At 41.7% G+C, this 19,501-nt stretch overlaps 1 protein-coding gene across 1 annotated transcript in view; it reads right to left on the reverse strand.

Moving 5' to 3' along the window:
* Positions 1–1,358: 1,358 nt before the first annotated feature.
* LOC128639062 (zinc finger protein 721-like) overlaps positions 1,359–19,501 on the reverse strand; it is a 104,244-nt gene continuing 86,101 nt past the window's right edge. Inside the window, exons 2-3 of the mRNA XM_053691207.1 lie at positions 18,587–18,680; positions 1,359–5,307 (exon numbers count right to left, since the gene is read on the reverse strand). Of these exons, the coding sequence (XP_053547182.1) occupies positions 1,925–5,307; positions 18,587–18,650 (3,447 nt within the window). The 5' untranslated portion in view covers positions 18,651–18,680 and the 3' untranslated portion in view covers positions 1,359–1,924. The remainder of the gene's footprint in view (positions 5,308–18,586; positions 18,681–19,501) is intronic.

Raw genomic sequence — 19,501 nt, forward strand, 5'->3', positions numbered from 1 at the left:
AAGATTCACCCAAATCACACATATTTAGATTGCCGATCGGCACCTTTCAATAAATGTCATGTTTGCTAACTTGTATAGTTAACAAAGCAATGGACAGTAATATGTGAAATTTTAAAATACACCAATTATCTATACTCACAAGACACTGGATTCTTGACCTACTATATCCAAAAGCTTAGGGGATTTCTACTCTTTTTGCTTTGTGATTAAATTTATTTTTTATATGTCTGTGACACACAATGACTCTTAATTATACAAAAATATAAAATGAAAGCACTTTGAACTAAGAAACATATTTAGGCATTATTACACAATGTGTGACACTAAAATACTTTTAAGACAGATTTTCTGCTTACAAGATTTCAATTTAAGAGCGGTCCATTGCATTCCAGTGTAACCAGTCACTCTATCTTAGAATCACTGCTATAGAAAAGGGACATTCTACACTGCTAGCAAAACAAAAAATAAATGAAGATTTGCACATCTAGTGCTCAAAGGGATATAAAACCCAAAAATGTTATTTTGTGATTCAGACAGAGCTTACTTCTATTCTAAAATTTGCTTAGTTCCCGTGATATTCTGTGTTGAAGAGATACCTAGGTAGGCATCTGGAGCACTAAATGTCAGGAAATAGTAATCTTGCAAATGGATAACATTCTTGCAAAACTGCTGTCATATAGTGCTCCAGAAATGGGCCAGCTCCTAAGCATACTTAGCTGTTTTTCAACAAAAGATACCAAGCGAACAAAGAAAAATAGATAATAGAAGTAAATTAGAAAGTTGTTTTAAATCACATGCTCTAGCCGACGCATGAAATAACATTTTTGGGTTTCATATCCCTTTAACCCACACAATGCAGCTCCTGAGATTAAACTTTAACTCCTTTGCAGGAAAGCTAATACAATAAAATGCAAGTTAGAGCATGTATCCTTAACACAAAAAAATGCTAATGTCTCTCTCCACTATGTATTGTTAAATATATGAAATGAAAATTCCTCACTGCACCAAAGACATACCGCTTCCGAAGAGCCACTTCAGCATGAACACTATATCCACATCACTGCTAGAATACTTAAAAGATATATTCAGATTTTCAAAAGCTCCGTACATCGTCTATGATTTGTTGTTAATCTATGAAAGCTTAACTACTCCAACAAACATTATAAGCAATAAAAACCTCATACTAATAACCCCAAAGGAAGAGCTTCTGCACTCAAATCAGCTGCCATTAATACACACTGCAGAGGAATACACCATACATCCCAAACCAGGAGAAAAAAAATAACTATGAATAAATAATTATGTTATGACTAATAATATAAAGGAACAAAGTAACAAATACCAAGTGCTATAAAAAATAAATACAAATTGTGAAAGGTTAATTCTAATCCTATGAGCTAAATATAGCATTTTCCATATGCAGATTATTGAAGTTTTTACATATTTTGGAAATACAGCTTTGGGTTCAATAACTAGAACTGGAATAAACACATTTTCAAGTTGAAATGAATAGGTGGAAGTGCTTCTTATGTTGTCTGGTGGATTTCACAAATGAGAAGTGCTTTACACTTTCACTTTTGATGAGATTATCAACATATTACTTTGGCGGCTTAGTCATCACTAGATGATGACATTACATAAGACAGTAATAGCCAATGGCTGATCAGAATAAACCGTTCTGAAGGCAGCTCATTTTTTTCTCAGCCATAAATGAATTAAAAGGATCCTTACAAAAGTATAGCATTTTTTATCATGTTTGGAGGATGAAGGTATTTAATGAACATGCTTTTTTTCATCCCTTTCACAATTTGGTCAATTCCATGAGCTACACTCTAACCAAATTTAAAATTGTTAGCAAATCAAAAAACTGGATACAGCTACTGTTGTATGTTGTCAATCTCTCTACATCTGTGTCATCCAACAATTATAAGTTTGGTTTCCAGTGAAGCTGTTCACCATCATGTTGAGGAGGATCCCTCTTAGTGTGTAGTTTTTTGTGAACGGTGAGGTAACTTTGCTGAAGGAAGCTTTCTCCACACTCTGAGCAAGTAAATAGTGGCTGCCGATCATGTGATCTCTGGTGAGCAACCAAGTTAGACATGAGGTTATAGCGTCTTGGGCACTCTGTGCACTTGTAGGTACGCTTGCCTCTAGGCATTATCCTTTTTTCCCTCCTCTCATCATTAGATTCAATTTTTCGAGGTCTGCCTCTAGCCTTGGGTGTTGCATAATCCAAGCCTGGCAAAATTTCTATGCCAGTTACCTGTCCTGCATGGCTCTTCAAATGATACAAAAGGTTGGATTGTTGGCGGAATCTCTTACCACAGCATTGGCAAGCATATGGCATTTCCCCGGTATGAGTGCGCAAGTGAATCATTAGGCTAGTACGTTGGCTAAACTGTCGATTACACTCATGGCAACGATATGCACGTTCACCTGAATGAATCCTTTGGTGAACAAGCAGGTTGGACTGATGAGTGAATATTTTGTCACATTCAAGACACTGGTAGTTTTCTTTTGCTGCTTCTTGTGGTGTGGCAGGTGCAGTTTCAATCTTGGCATTTGTTTCCATATCTAGCCAAACTTGAGCCTGCCCAAGCGTTGGTTCTATTTCTTGACCAATACTGACTTCCCCAACAGACTCCATCCTAGGTATCATTGAGGAGATTGGCAAGTTTTCTATTGTGCACTTCAGTTGACCAAGCACTGTGTTTGTCTTTATATGGTAAAGTAAGTTGGACTGTTGTCGGAAACGCCTTCTACATTGCTGGCAAGAGTAGGGCATCTCACCAGTATGAGTTCGTAGATGCACCATTAAACTGGTGCGTTGACTGAACTGTTTCCCACAATCCTGGCAGCGGTACGTTTTGTCTCCTGAGTGAATACGCTCATGGACCAAAAGATTGGACTTGTGGTTAAATGTTTTAAAGCAGCTGTTGCACTTGAAGGATCGGTCATCTGAGGAACTAGATTCAGCCTCCATAGAACCATTCATGCACTCATTAACTGAGGTTTCTTCATCCACATGTATAGCTTGGGGGGCTTCAAATAACTGCACATTTTGGTTCATTTGGTTTCCTTCACCAACTGGAAGAAAAGGCCAACGTGCTTGGCTAATGGTGGGAGGCTGAAATATCATCATATTCTGTAGAGTTTTACCACTCTGTTTTTGTTTGCTGTCTTCCATCCTAGGTCCTGAAAGAATTTCATTTCCATGAGTTTCCTCATGGTTTCTAAGATGCTGTACCAAATTTGACTGCTGTCGGAATCTTTTATCACATTTCCAACACTGAAATGGCCTTTCTCCAGTATGAATACGTAAATGGACAATCAAGTTAGACTTATGATTGAAGCGGCGTGGACACTTCCAACATCTGTGAAGTGCCTTCCCTGGTCCAAGTGCCCCCATGGAAGATTGTCCATGCCCCAGCCATATGCTTTTCCTTGGCCTACCTCTTCCTCGAATTTGGTAATAGCCCTTTAAATTGAGACTGTGCACACTATGGTTTCCAATTCTTTGATATTCAGAACTTTGTCCTGGCTGATTGATAATATTACCTTCTGGGCTACTCTGAATCCCAGAAACTAGGTTTCCTTCCAGTGTTGAGGGATGCTTAAACCGTGGCTGTGGGCAAACCTCTTGTTCTTTGGGGGAGGACAGTAAATTCTCAGCATATGTATGTTGTGGGCTATTATGAATGGTATAGGGACTCTGAACATCTCTGCCTTGTATGATGGTATTTGGCTGTTCCAAATGAAACTTTTGATGAAGCAACAAACTAGCAGTATTGGGGAACCACTTGTAGCATTGGCTGCACTGAAATACCCTCATTTGGTTTTCATCTAACCTTCTTTCATCTCTACTTTCAACACTTATTGACTGTGGAGGATCCCTATCTAAGTATTGACCAGATGGTCCAATGAGCGGTCTAGATGGCTTCAATGTCTGTTTGTTTGAATGGACTTGGGTTACCTTTGATTTCAGTTCATTCTGACCTGTATGACTCTTCATATGGTAAAGGAGATTGGACTGCTGACGAAAACTCTTCCCACACTCCTGACAAGAGTAGGGCATCTCTCCAGTATGTCCCCGCAAGTGCACCATCAGGCTGGTCCTGCGGGTAAATTGCTTGCCACACTCTTGGCAGCAGTAAGACCGATCACCTGTATGGATGCGTTGGTGAACCATAAGATTAGATTGATGCGTGAAACGTTTGAAACAATGGCCACAGACATATGGTCTTTTACAAATTGTTGAGTCTTCTTCTCGGTCTCCTTTGTTTGAAAGTATTTTAGTGCCCCACACTTCACTGCTGTTGTCATCCCCTTCAGAAACAAGGTACATTAAAGGAATTCCCAGGGTTCTAGTTTCTTCATTCCAGTCTTCTCTCTCTTGCTCATCCATTTGCTGGTGACTCTTCATGTGGTGAGTAAGATTTGATTGCTGACGGAAGCTCTTATTGCATTTGTTGCAGCAGAATGGTGCCTCTCCAGTGTGTGTACGCAGATGAACAGTGAGGCTTGTGCGCTGATTAAATTTTCTCCGGCATACATGACAAGAGAATGGCTTTTCACCTGTGTGTATGCGCAAGTGAGTCACCAGCGAAGACTGTTTGCAGAAAGTCTTATCACATACAATACACTGGTATCTCCTCCATTCACAAAGTGCCTCCTCTTGCTGTTCAGACTGCACCAATTCATGTCCAATACCTCGAAACTTTTCCTGGTTATGTGTCTCCTGGTGCTGTACAAGCTCTGAGAGATCTTGAAAAACAAAATTACAAAACGAGCACTGGAACAACCCCCAGTTTCTCAGGTTTGGTTCTGTAGTTTTCCTTTTGTTAATATCAATAGTCTTGATGTTATGCCCAGAATTATTCCATCCTTGAGGTCTGCAGATCATCACACTTTCTTTATCCATTTTACCTAAATTTAATGGCATTGGTGTCACCCCATGCAGTACTGGCTGTGTGTTGGAATTGTCAATTATTCTAATTATTCTTGTTTCTTCAGCCCCATGTTCTATAATCCTATGATCTCTTGATTTTTGCTTCTCCAAAAGAGATACAGTTGTTGTAGGTCGTTGTCCAGAAGAGCATCCATAATCCATTCCAACTGTACCAGGCTGGCACAAAGCTTCTCCCTCCAGAAGACGGGGTCCTATTTTGTCTCTCCAGCAATTATGTTGACTATCAAAGCTGCTAAGAATCAATGGACTATTAGATGACTGATCCTCAGATATCTTCCCAGGAACAGGAACAAATTGTCTGACTTCTTCTGTCTTTGCTTGGGACCAACATTCTGAAACTAAACAGACAAAACATGAATGACTGATACATCAATAAATGTGTATAAAGTGCAAATCAAAATATAAAGAATACAAATAAAAAATAAAATGTGCTAAATATAATCAAATATATTATCCAAAGTATAAAGGATATATGTAGACAAAATAGTCTTCTGATTTGATAGGCATCTAATTCTTGCTGTTTCTTTAAAACTCCAAGCCTCAAAAATAAATCAGACAAAATTGATTGTTGAAAAGTCAATGGGGTGTGGCAAAATGTATACTGTGCTGGATAAAAGTATATAGTCACACTGTCAAAGAATTTAGTTGGATTCTTCAAAAACTACAAATGAAGTGGTGGAACTGGAATGTTATTTAGTCCTAAACATTCCCCTGTGAATTGAGAAGTATCTGTTTTAATGTTATTAAAAACATAAATTATGCTTACCAGATCATTTCCTTTCCTTCTGTATGAGGAGAGTCCATGGCTTCATTCCTTACTTGTGGGAAATACAGAACCTGGCCACCAGAAGGAGGCAAAGACACCCCAGCCAAAGGCTTAAATACCTCCCCCACTTCCCTCATATCCCAGTCATTCTGCCAAGGGAACAAGGAACAGTAGGAGAAATATCAGGATATAAAGGGTGCCAGAAGAACAAACATTTTGGTCCGTCCAACAGAGAACAAGGGCCGTGGACTCTCCTCATTCAGAAGGAAAGAAAACTATCTGGTAAGCATAATTTATGTTTTCCTTCTTAATATGAGGAGAGTCCACAGCTTCATTCCTTACTTGTGTGAAACATATACCCAAGCTCTAGAGGACACAGAATAAAAACGGGAGGGTAAAAAGAGAGGCGGACCCAATTCAGAGGGCACCATGGCCTCCCAAAAGCTGCTTCAGCCGAAGCAAAAACATCAAACTTTTGAAAAGGTATTTAAGGAGGGCCGCCCTACAAATCTGCTCCTTAGAGTTGAATGAGCCTTAATTCTCTGAGGAGGCTTATGTCCCGCTGTCTCATACGCTAAGCGAATAAGACTCCTCAACCAAAAAGATAAGGAAGTGGAAGAGGCCTTCTGCCCTCTAAGCTTCCCAGAATAGACAACAAACAAAGAAGTCTGTCTAAATTCCTTTGAAGCTTTAAGATAGAACTTTAAACCCCAAACCACATCCAAATTATGAAGTAACCATTCCTTTGAAGAAGGAGGATTAGAACACAAGGAATTGATGTTACGATCAGAAACGACTTTAGGGAGAAACCCTAACCCAGTACGAAGAAGCCTTATCAGCATGAAAAACTAGGTAATGAGGCTCACATTGCAAGGCAGCCATCCCAGAGACTCTGCGAGCCCAAGCAATAGCCAGTAGAAAAAGAACCTTCCAAGACAGTAATTTAATGTCAACAACATGCATAGGCTCAAACGGAGCCCTCTGCAAAACTTTAAGAACTAGATTTAAACTCCAAGGAGGAGCGGAAGATCTAAACACAGGCCTGATTCTACCCAGAGCCTGAACAAAAGATTGAACATCAGGAAGCTCAGCGAGCCTCTTGTGCAATAAAACAGATAGAAACTAAATCTGTCCCTTTAGGGAACTAGCAGAAAGGCCCTTTTCCAGACTATCCTGGAGAAAGGAAAGAATCCTGGAAACCTTGATCTTATTCAAAGGGAATCCACGCTCTTCACACCAGAATAAGTAGGTCCTCCACCCCTTATGATAGATGCAACAAGTGACCGGCTTTCTAGCTTGAATGAGAGTATCAATCACTCTCTCAGAAAAACCTCTCTTGACTAGGACTAAGCATTCAATCTCCACGCAGTCAGCCTCATAGAATCTAGATTTTGATGAACAAAAGGACCCTGTTCCAGCAGATCCCTGCGACAGGGTAACCTCCAAGGAGGAGATGAAGACATCCCCACCAGGTCCGCAAACCACATCCTTAACGGCCACGATGGAGAAATTAGTATTGCCGAAGCTTGCTCCTGTTTGATGCGGGCCACTACCCGAGGAAGAAGTGGTAACGGTGGAAAAATGTAAAATAGGCTGACGGATCGGGGGCCGCTTCTTCATGCCGACTTTGGTTCGGCGGGCTTCTTGTTCTGCTTGGATTTATTCCAAGACTGAGTCGGTTTCCAAGTTCCTTAGGACTGTTAAGGATTCGCGGAGGGCTGCTAGTGTTGGGATTTATCCGAAGGAAAGGAACGAAAATTAGAACCTTGTCCCTTAGGTTTGTTCTTCTTATCCTACGGTACAAAGGCACCTTTGACTCCAGTGACCGTGGATATGATTGAGTCCAGGCCTGGACCAAAAAGAATCTTCCCCTTAAATGGAAGGGAAAAAAGAAAATGTAAAATAGGCTGAACCTCCAAGGCACTGCTAATGCATCTATTAGCTCTGCCTGAGGATCCCTGGATCGCGACCCGTATCTGGGTAGCTGGTGTTGAGCCGGGATGCCATGAGATCTATATCCGGCGTCTCCCATCTGTTGCAAATCTCCACAAACACCTTGGGGTGGAGAGACCATTCCCCTGGATGAAGGATTGTCTGCTGAGGAAATCCACTTCCCAGTTGTCCACACCCGGAATGTGGATCGCTGACAGCGAGCAGTTGTGGGCTTCCGCCCATTCTAGAATCCAAGATAATTTTCTCATTGCTATGGAGCTCCTCGTTTCCCCCTGGTGGTTGATGTAAGCCACCGAGGTTATGTTGTCTGATTAGAATCTGTTAAATTGGGACAAACCCAGAAGAGGCCAAGCCTTCAGAGAACTGAAGATCGCTAAAAGTTCCAAAATGTCTATCGGAGGAGAGATTCCCCTCGAGTCCACAGGCCCTGTGCCTTCCTGGCACCCCAAACAGCTCCCCGTCCGTAGTCACAATCTCCCAGGATGATCTCAAGAAGGATGTCCCTTGGGACAGGTGATCTGGACAGAGCCACAAAGAGAGCGATTCTCTCAACCCGTTGTCCAGAGAAATCTGTTGTGACAGATCCGAGTGGTCGCCGTTCCACTGACTCAGCATGCACAGCATGCACAGCTGAAGAGGTCTGAGATGGAATCTGGCGAATGGATGTCTATGCTGGACACCATGAGCCCAATTACCTCCATACACCGGGCCACAGAGGGCCTTAATGAGGTCTGTAGGGCAAGACAATTGGAAGTTATTTTGTAACGTCTCTGGTCCGTAAGAAATATCCTTATGGATATTGAGTCTAGTATCGTACACAGGAATTCCACCCTGGTACTGGGAACAAGAGAACTCTTTTCTAAGTTTATCTTCCATCCATGAGAATGAAGAAGTAGAAGAGCTTTTGAATGGTCCTCTGCCAGCTGACAGGATGGTGCATGAACCAGGATATCGTCTAAGTATGGCGCTACTGCTATACCTCTTGTTCTCGCCACTGCAAGCAGGGCCCCCAGAACCTTCGTAAAGACTCTTGGGGCAGTAGTTAGACCAAATGGAAGTGCTATAAACTGGAAGTGCTGGTTTAGGAAAGCGAATCTTAGGAACTTGAAGTGTTCCTTGTGGATTGGAATGTGAAGGTAAGCATCTTTCAAATCTATCGTAATCATGAACTGTCCTTCTTGAACTAAGGGCAGAATGGACCTTATCGTCTCCATCTTGAACGATAGGACCGACAGGAACTTGTTTAAACACTTAAGTCCCTCCTTCTTTGGGAACACAAAAAGGTTTGAGTAGTACCCCAGACCTCTCTCTGATAGAGGTACCGGTACGATTACTCCCAGGGAGGAGACATCTCTCATGCACCCTAGAAAAGCCTCTCGTTTTTCTGGTCTTGAAGACAGTTTTGAAAAGAGAAATCTGCAAATGGGTGGATGAGATTTGAAACCTATCCTGTATCCCTGAGCAATGACTTCCAGGACCCAAGAGTCTTGCACGTACCCCAGCCAAGCCTCCAAAAAGAGAGATTGTCTGCCCCCAACACGATCCAGAGACGGATCGGGGGCCGCTTCTTCATGCCGACTTTGGTTCGGCGGGCTTCTTGTTCTGCTTGGATTTATTCCAAGACTGAGTCGGTTTCCAAGTTCCATAGGACTGTTAAGGATTCGCGGAGGGCTGCTAGTGTTGGGATTTATCCGAAGGAAATGAACGAAAATTAGAACCTTGTCCCTTAGGTTTGTTCTTCTTATCCTACGGTACAAAGGCACCTTTGACTCCAGTGACCGTGGATATGATTGAGTCCAGGCCTGGACCAAAAAGAATCTTCCCCTTAAAAATGGAAGGGAAAAAAGTCTAGATTTAAAAGTCATGTCCGTAGGCCAAGACTTCAGCCAGAGTGCCCTACGGGCTAGCACAGAAAAAACCTGATGCCTTGGCATTCAGGCAAATAATCTGCATATTTGCATCACAAATAAAAGAATTAGCTACCCTCAAGGCCTTAATTATTTCCTAGATCCTGTCAAGGGGACCTTCCACCTTAATCAATTCAGATAAAGAGTTGCACCAATAGGTAGCGGCGCCAGTCACCGCAGCAACCGCCGCTGCCGGTTGAAACAAATATCCTGTGTGCTGAAACATCTTTCTTAGAGCTTCTAGCTTCTTATCCATGGGCTCTTTAAACGATGAACTATCCTCAAGCGGGATAGTAGTGCGTTTAGCAAGCGTGGAGATAGCACGATCCACCTTAGGGACGGAACCCCACAACTCCAATTTTAAAAGAAGAACCAACTCTTTCCCATTCATTCTTAATAATATCAGCCATCAGAATGTCTGTGGTACCACAACCCTGTCCTCGTAAACCTTATCTAGTTTAGGAATACAAGGATCCTCAGGTAATTTAGGTTCTGGAACCTCTAAAGTAGCCAAAACTTCCTTTAACAGAAAGCTTAAGTGCTAAATCCTAAATCTTAAGTCTGGTTCCTCCGCAGCTGAAGGCTTAGAGGCAGCAGATTCCGACCCAGAAAGAGCATCCTCTGAAGTATCAGAGGCGTCTATAAGCGGATAATCTTGTATCAGATAAATCCAACAAGTTAGTAGATGACCCCTGGGAAGGATAGCAATATTTGTCCTTGCGAGGACAGGGCGAGGTAAAGCACTAAAGGCCGCAGACACTGCGGTTTGTAGCTGTTCAGTAAAGTCTGGCAGTAAGAGGGCCCCTCCAGAAGGAGGATTAGCAGTGCAATGGAAAGCTGTATGTGTAATAGGAGATGACCGCAGGGAACGCACCACACAGGACTGAGACTTCTCAGAGGTGGATGGCTCAGTGGTACTAAACATCTTGGTTTTCTTAGATATAATTATTTTATCAAAGCATGTGGAACCATAATTGAGCAGGCGGAAATACCGTAGCCTCCTCACAATATAGACAGGTAGTAGATTTAGGAAAAGAGGGAGTACCCTCTAATGTATCATAGTCCTCCATAGCTTGCACTTGTAAGATGGAGTATAGAAACAGATAAATGGCACCTTTATACCCTCAATGGCTGGGGCACTTACCACCTCCTATGACCCAGGCCCCACAGAGAAATTGCTTTGTTTCCTGTAAATCGCAGTCAGGAAAGAGGAAATCAGTGTGACCACACTCGGTCACATGGTGCACCATGCAGAACCGCTCCTGCTACAGGAAAAAGTGTGCCAAACCTAACAGGCTGCACAGCTATCCAAAAAGAAAGTAAAACCTGAATGTTCCAACATCTGCCTGAGCTTCATCTCACACATGTCGCGGCATAAAACATAATAACGTAAATTATGCATTAAATCCCCCCTGTTCAAAAATCTCCTTCCAGATATATTAACCCTTGAGTCCATACATATAAAAGGAGTCACACACTGTGACCCTATCTTCTTGCGTTATCATAGGTGTATAAAAAATTAAACGATCTTACCGGAATCTCTGCCATGGAACAGACACACAGCCTCTCAAGTTTGAAAGTCTTATAGCATCGCTCCTGACATGGACTTGAGTGATAGAAGCAGGCAGTGATACTCGTCAACACTGATTGCTTAGGAGCTGACAAGACTACTTAAAACTCCAGTCCCATTCCGAAGGGTACTACCCTCCATATGGAACTACTCCGTATCTTCTGACACGTCTCTGCCAACCTCCTGTGACAAAAGGCAACGAATGACTGGGATATGAGGGAAGTGGGGGAGGTATTTAAGCCTTTGACTGGGGTGTCTTTGCCTCCTCCTGGTGGAAAGGTTCTGTATTTTCCACAAGTAAGGAATGAAGCCGTGGACTCCTTATATTAAGAAGGAAATCTTGCCTTGACATGGAGGTTTGCAAGTTATGAACAGTTTACCCACACACTAATATACAGGAGCTTTCATAGCTCCTGAAGCACAAAAGTAAAGCCATGAGGGGGTTTTGGAATATGGGAAAACACTAACTTTCATAGAATTTCTTATTTTTCTGGCTTCATTTTTAGAGACAGTGACAAATTACACTCCCATCATGTCAGATAACTACTTTGAAAACATTTTCTTTACCATGGGGATCTTATATTTTGTTATAACTAAAATATATCTGCTATTTATTCTGGATTTTAGTAATACATTACTTTCCTTGTATGTGGAAAAGCATTTTTCTTAAGGGGATTATTTCTAAAAAAAAATAATTATATAACAAGTTATAATAAAAAAAAAGGAAGAAGAACTTGCAACTCCTCAGTATCCAGCATTGGTCTATTTGAAAACCTCTGGCACTTTCCATAGCCCATAAAATGTGTGCTCATGTGCATTATTTAAAAATCGGCTCTGGGTTACTATGTTCAAGGCCAATCAAAAACTGGCAGTACAGCACTGAACTCACCATTGCCTCAGGGCATACACTGTCCTCCAATTATTATCTGCTCTTAAATATCATTCAGATTTCACTTCTAGACTAGCTGTGTGCATGCTAGCAGCCACTTCAGAGCATGCAAAAAAGTGAAGGATGCACCATTGCCTATAGCACTTTTCACTGTCCTCCAAATGTGTTCTCTTATTAATTATTCTGTATCTACTCTTGACTGGCTGCATATGCAGGCATGCTTACAGCTAATCCAGCGCTTGTATTCTTGTGCCAATCCAGGTGCATTTTATAAGAGCATGCATGGTAGCAGTTGACAATTTCAAAGAAACAGACTTTTAGGAATAGTGATACTTTTATGAAATAAGTGGTTCTAAGAAGGAAGGAAAGTATTTTTCTATGGGAGGTGTAATTAGTTACAATACCAAAACACGAACATTGTTTTTTGTGAAATGTTCTTAGAATGTATCTTTCTAGACACAGGTTACTTCTTCTGAAGATTATTCAATGGAATGTTGTAGACCTGCCATAAAAGGACAGGGCGGGCCGTGGACTGGATACACTACAAGAGAAATAAATTTATCAGGTAAGCATAAATTATGTTTTCTCTTGTTAAGTGTATCCAGTCCACGGATCATCCATTACTTGTGGGATACCAATACCAAAGCTAAAGTACACGGATGATGGCAGGGACAAGGCAGGAACTTAAACGGAAGGAACCACTGCCTGTAGAACCTTTCTCCCAAAAACAGCCTCCGAAGAAGCAAAAGTATCAAATTTGGAAAATTTGGAAAAAGTATGAAGGGAAGACCAAGTTGCAGCCTTGCAAATCTGTTCAACAGAGGCCTCATTTTTAAAGGCCCAGGTGGAAGCCACAGCTCTAGTAGAATGAGCTGTAATCCTTTCAGGAGGCTGCTGTCCAGCAGTCTCATAGGCTAAACGGATTATACTCCGAAGCCAAAAAGAAAGAGGTTGCCGATGCCTTCTGACCTCTCCTCTGTCCAGAGTAAACAACAAACAGGTTAGATGTTTGGCGAAAATCTTTAGTAGCCTGTAAGTAAAACTTCAAGGCACAGACTACGTCTAGATTATGCAAAAGACGTTCCTTCTTTGAAGAAGGATTAGGACATAATGATGGAACAACAATCTCTTGATTGATATTCTTGTTAGAAACCACCTTAGGTAAAAACCCAGGTTTTGTACGCAGAACAAGTTTATCTGAATGAAAGATCAGATAAGGAGAATCACAATGTAAGGCAGATAACTCAGAGACTCTTCGAGCCGAGGAAATAGCCATCAGAAAAAGAACTTTCCATGATAGAAGTTTGATATCAATAGAATGAAGGGGTTCAAACGGAACCCCTTGAAGAACTTTAAGAACCAAGTTTAAGCTCCATGGAGGAGCAACAGGTTTAAACACAGGCTTAATTCTAACTAAAGCCTGACAAAATGCCTGAACGTCTGGAACTTCTGCCAGACGCTTGTGTAAAAGAATAGACAGAGCAGAAATCTGTCCCTTTAAAGAACTAACTGATAGTCCTTTGTCCAAACCCTCTTGGAGGAAGGACAATATCCTAGGAATCCTAACCCTACTCCATGAGTAATTCTTGGATTCACACCAATGAAGATATTTACGCCATATCTTGTGGTAAATTTTCCTGGTGACAGGCTTTCGTGCCTGTATTAAGGTATCAATTACTGACTCAGAGAAGCCACGCTTTGATAGGATCAAGCGTTCAATCTCCATGCAGTCAGTCTCAGAGAAAGCAGATTTGGATGATTGAAAGGACCTTGTATTAGAAGGTCTTGTCTCAGAGGCAGAGTCCATGGTGGAAAGGATGACATGTCCACTAGGTCTGTATACCACTGATGCTCTCTCCTGTTTGATCTTGGCAATCAGTCGAGGGAGCAGAAGAAACGGTGGAAACACATAAGCCAGGTTGAAGAACCAAGGCGCTGCTAGAGCATCTATCAGTGCCGCTTCTGGGTCCCTGGACCTGGATCCGTAACAAGGAAGCTTGGCGTTCTGGCGAGACGCCATGAGATCCAATTCTGGTTTGCCCCAACGGAGAACCAATTGAGCAAACACCTCCGGATGGAGTTCCCACTCCCCCAGATGAAAAGTCTGACGACTTAGAAAATCCGCCTCCCAGTTCTCTACACCTGGGATATGGATCGCTGACAGGTGGCAAGAGTGAGTCTCTGCCCAGCGAATTATCTTGGAGACTTCTGACATCGCTAGGGAACTCCTGGTTCCCCTTTGATGGTTGATGTAAGCCACAGTCGTGATGTTGTCCGACTGAAATCTGATGAACCTCAGTGTTGCTAACTGAGGCCAAGCTAGAAGAGCATTGAATATTGCTCTTAACTCCAGAATATTTATTGGGAGGAGTTTCTCCTCCTGAGTCCATGAACCCTGAGCCTTCAGGGAGTTCCAGACTGCACCCCAACCTAGAAGGCTGGCATCTGTTGTTACAATTGTCCAATCTGGTCTGCGAAAGGTCATACCCTTGGACAGATGGGCCCGAGATAACCACCAGAGAAGAGAATCTCTGGTTTCCTGATCCAGATTTAGTAGAGGGGACAAATCTGTGTAATCCCCATTCCACTGACTGAGCATGCATAATTGCAGCGGTCTGAGATGCAGGCGCGCGAATGGCACTATGTCCATCACCGCTACCATTAAGCCAATTACTTCCATGCACTGAGCCACCGTGGGACGCGGAATGGAGTGAAGAACACGGCAAGCATTTAGAAGTTTTGATAACCTGGACTCCGTCAGGTAAATTTTCATTTCTACAGAATCTATAAGAGTCCCTAGGAAGGAAACCCTTGTGAGAGGAGATAGAGAACTCTTTTCTTCGTTCACTTTCCACCCATGCGACCTCAGGAATGCCAGAACTATCTCTGTATGAGATTTGGCAATTTGAAAGCTTGACGCCTATATCAGGATGTCGTCCAGGTAAGGAGCCACCGCTATGCCTCGCGGTCTTAGGACCGCCAGAAGAGAGCCCAGAACCTTTGTAAAAATTCTTGGGGCTGTAGCCAACCCGAATGGAAGAGCTACAAATTGGTAATGCCTGTCTAGAAAGGCAAACCTCAGGAACTGATGATTCTTGTGAATCGAAATGTGAAGGTAGGCATCCTTTAAGTCCACTGTGGTCATGCACTGACCCTCTTGGATCATGGATAAATGGTTTGAATAGTTTCCATCTTGAATGACAGAATTCTGAGGAATTTGCTTAGGATCTTTAAATCCAAAATTGGTCTGAAGGTTCCCCCTTTTTTGGGAACAACAAACAGATTTGAATAAAACCCCTGTCCTTGTTCCGACCGCGGAACTGGATGGATCACTCCCATTACAAGGAGATCTTGTACGCAGCTTAGGAATGCCTCTTTCTTTATCTGGTTTGCAGATAATCTTGAAAGGTGAAATCTCCCTTGTGGAGGAGAAGCTTTGAAGTCCAGAAGATATCCCTGAGATATGATCTCCAACGCCCAGAGATCCTGAACATCTCTTGCCCACGCCTGGGCGAAGAGAGAGAGTGTACCCCCTACTAGATCCGTTGTGGGATAGGGGGCCGCTCCTTCATGCTGTCTTAGAGGCAGCAGCAGGCTTTCTGGCCTGCTTGCCCTTGTTCCAGGACTGGTTAAGGTTTCCAGGCCTGCTTGGATTGAGCAAAAGTTCCCCCTTGTTTTGAAGCAGAGGAAGTTGATGCTGCACCTGCCTTGAAATTTCGAAAGGCACGAAAATTAGACTGTTTGGCCTTTGATTTGGCCCTGTCCTGAGGAAGGGTATGACCCTTACCTCCAGTAATGTCAGCAATAATTTCTTTCAAACCAGGCCCGAATAAGGTCTGCCCTTTGAAAGGAATGTTGAGTAATTTAGACTTTGAAGTCACATCAGCTGACCAGGATTTGAGCCATAGCGCCCTACGCGCCTGGATGGCGAATCCGGAATTCTTAGCCGTTAGTTTAGTCAAATGAACAATGGCATCAGAAACAAATGAGTTAGCTAGCTTAAGAGTTCTAAGCTTATCAACAATTTCAATCAATGGATCTGTATGGATGGCCTCTTCCAGGGCCTCAAACCAGAATGCCGCCGCAGCAGTGACAGGCGCAATGCATGCAAGGGGCTGTAAAATAAAACCTTGTTGAATAAACATTTTCTTAAGGTAACCCTCTAATTTTTTATCCATTGGATCTGAAAAAGCACAACTGTCCTCAACCGGGATAGTGTTACGCTTTGCTAAAGTAGAAACTGCTCCCTCCACCTTATGGACTGTCTGCCATAAGTCCCGTGTAGTGGCATCTATTGGAAACATTTTTCTAAATATAGGAGGTGGGGAAAAGGGCACACCGGGCCTATCCCACTCCTTACTAATAATTTCTGTAAGCCTTTTAGGTATTGGAAAAACATCAGTACTCACCGGCACTGCATAGTATTTATCCAGCCTACACAATTTCTCTGGCACTGCAATTGTGTCACAGTCATTCAGAGAAGCTAATACCTCCCCAAGCAATACACGGAGGTTCTCAAGCTTAAATTTAAAATTAGAAATCTCTAAATCAGGTCTCCCCGATTCAGAGACGTCACCCACAGACTGAAGCTCTCCGTCCTCAGGTTCTGCATATTGTGACGCAGTATCAGACATGGCCCTTACAGCGTCTACGCGCTCTGTATCTCGTCTAACCCCAGAGCTATCGCACTTGCCTCTCAATTCAGGCAATCTGGATAATACCTCTGACAGGGTATTATTCATGATTGCAGCCATGTCCTGCAAAGTAATCGCTATGGGCGTCCCTGATGTACTTGGCGCCATATTAGCGTGCGTCCCTTGAGCGGGAGGGCGAAGGATCCGACACGTGGGGAGAGTTAGTCGGCATAACTTCCCCCTCGACAGACCCCTCTGGTGACAATTCTTTTATAGATAAAGACTGATCTTTACTGTTTAAGGTGAAATCAATACATTTAGTACACATTCTCCTATGGGGCTCCACCATGGCTTTTAAACATAATGAACAAGTATCCTCTGTTTCAGACATGTTTGTACAGACTAGCAATGAGACTAGCAAGCTTGGAAAACACTTTAAAGCAAGTTAACAAGCAATATAAAAAACGTTACTGTGCCTTTAAGAGAAACAAATTTTGACAAAATTTGAAATAAGTGAAAAAAGGCAGTTACACTAACGAAATTTTTACAGTGTATGTAACAAGTCAGCAGAGCATTGCACCCACTTGCAAATGGATGATTAACCCCTTAATACCAAAAACGGAATAATAAATGACAAAAACGTTTTTTTTAAACACAGTCACAACAACTGCTACAGTCAACTGTGGTTGTTACCCTCCTCAAACACGACTTTGAAGCCTTTTGAGCCCTTCAGAGATGTCCTGTATCATGCAGAAGGAAGCATAGTGTCTCAGTCTAATTCTAGCTGCGCAGAAAAGCGCTAAAATAGGCCCCTCCCACTCATATTACAACAGTGGAAAGCCTCAGGAAACTGTTTCTAGGCAAAAATCAAGCCAGCCATGTGGAAAAAAACTAGGCCCCAATAAGTTTTGTCACCATATATAAAAACGATTAACATGCCAGCAAACGTTTTATATTACACCTTTATAAGAGTATGTATATCTGTTAATAAGCCTGATACCAGTCACTATCACTGCATTTAAGGCTTAACTTATATTAATCTGGTATCAGCAGCATTTTTCTAGAAAATTCCATCCCTAGAAATATGTTAACTGCACATACCTTATTGCAGGAAAACCTGCACGCCATTCCCCCTCTGAAGTTACCTCACTCCTCAGAATATGTGAGAACGGCAGTGGATCTTAGTTACTTCTGCTAAGATCATAGAAATCACAGGCAGATTCTTCTTCTAATGCTGCCTGAGATGAAACAGTACACTCCGGTACCATTTAAAAATAACAAACTTTTGATTGAAGTTAAAAAACTAACTATAATACACCACTCTCCTCTTACTACGTCCATCTTTGTTGAGAGTTGCAAGAGAATGACTGGGTATGGCAGTGAGGGGAGGAGCTATATAGCAGCTCTGCTGTGGGTGATCCTCTTGCAACTTCCTGTTGGGAAGAATATCCCACAAGTAATGGATGATCCGTGGACTGGATACACTTAACAAGAGAAAAGATATTTATATCTGTTGAAATGAGTTGACATTTTAAATGAAATTGTGATATTTGTATCTCAATAAATATACAAGTAAATACTTCAGTAAGACATCTGTGAATACCTTCCTATTAGTGTCTCTACTCTGCCCAACATACTACACTATTGTGTATTCTCTCTCTCTGAGGGTGTTATAATTGAGGAAAGAGACTGCATTGTTTCGGTCACGTTGAGAGATCTGCCAACATTTCATTAAATATTTGACATTCAGCAAAAAGAGAAGCTGAGGCAGGTTGTGTTCTGTCTTTAAAGGACAGTTATATATAAAACCTGTTTTTACATTCATACTTCTTTTGAAGAGACTTAAATTTTTTTATAGTGTGAGCCTTTACTAAATATATGTTACTCTGTGAACTTACTCTCAATTCTGCTTGCCATGTCCTGCTTGTTCTCCCGCATGTAAGGGTCCTCATCATTTTCCATCTTTGTCTAATATTGCAGCTTTAAAGAAACCTAATAAAAAAATATTATTAATATTAATAAATATTCAGAGACAGTATCCCAACTCAGCATCATAGTCATAAACACCACTTTTAGAAGAAAGCAACTAAAACATCACATATATACGCTTACATCAAGGCAGATCTGCCTAACAAACATATACTATATACTCAAGCGTTTCTGATATTTAATTAGTCGGAAAATTGGAGTTATTGGCATTAAAATATGCAAGGGGGAAGTGGGAAGCCTTGCCTAGTACTTTTACCAAATCCTCATCATTTTCCATCTTTGTCTAATATTGCAGCTTTAAAGAAACCTAATAAAAAAATATTATTAATATTAATAAATATTCAGAGACAGTATCCCAACTCAGCATCATAGTCATAAACACCACTTTTAGAAGAAAGCAACTAAAACATCACATATATACGCTTACATCAAGGCAGATCTGCCTAACAAACATATACTATATACTCAAGCGTTTCTGATATTTAATTAGTCGGAAAATTGGAGTTATTGGCATTAAAATATGCAAGGGGGAAGTGGGCAGCCTTGCCTAGTACTTTTACCAAATCTAACCTTTGTAAAAATTACACATGGACAAATCACCATGGTCATCAGAGTATCACAGAATACCTTAACCCATAGAGCAATGATTACCACATGTTTTACATCCAGCTCTGAACGTTATTTTTGTGTTTTTACACCAACTCATATGTAGGGTTTCTAAAAGAAGGGAAAAAAAAGGAAAAAAAAGTATGTGTGGGTGGCTCCTAAGTATTCTTTCTTGCCTCTAAATTAGAAGTAAATGTATCAATTAAAGTTAAAGGTAA

Source organism: Bombina bombina, chromosome 8, assembly GCF_027579735.1.
Source record: "Bombina bombina isolate aBomBom1 chromosome 8, aBomBom1.pri, whole genome shotgun sequence".
NCBI lineage: Eukaryota > Metazoa > Chordata > Amphibia > Anura > Bombinatoridae > Bombina > Bombina bombina.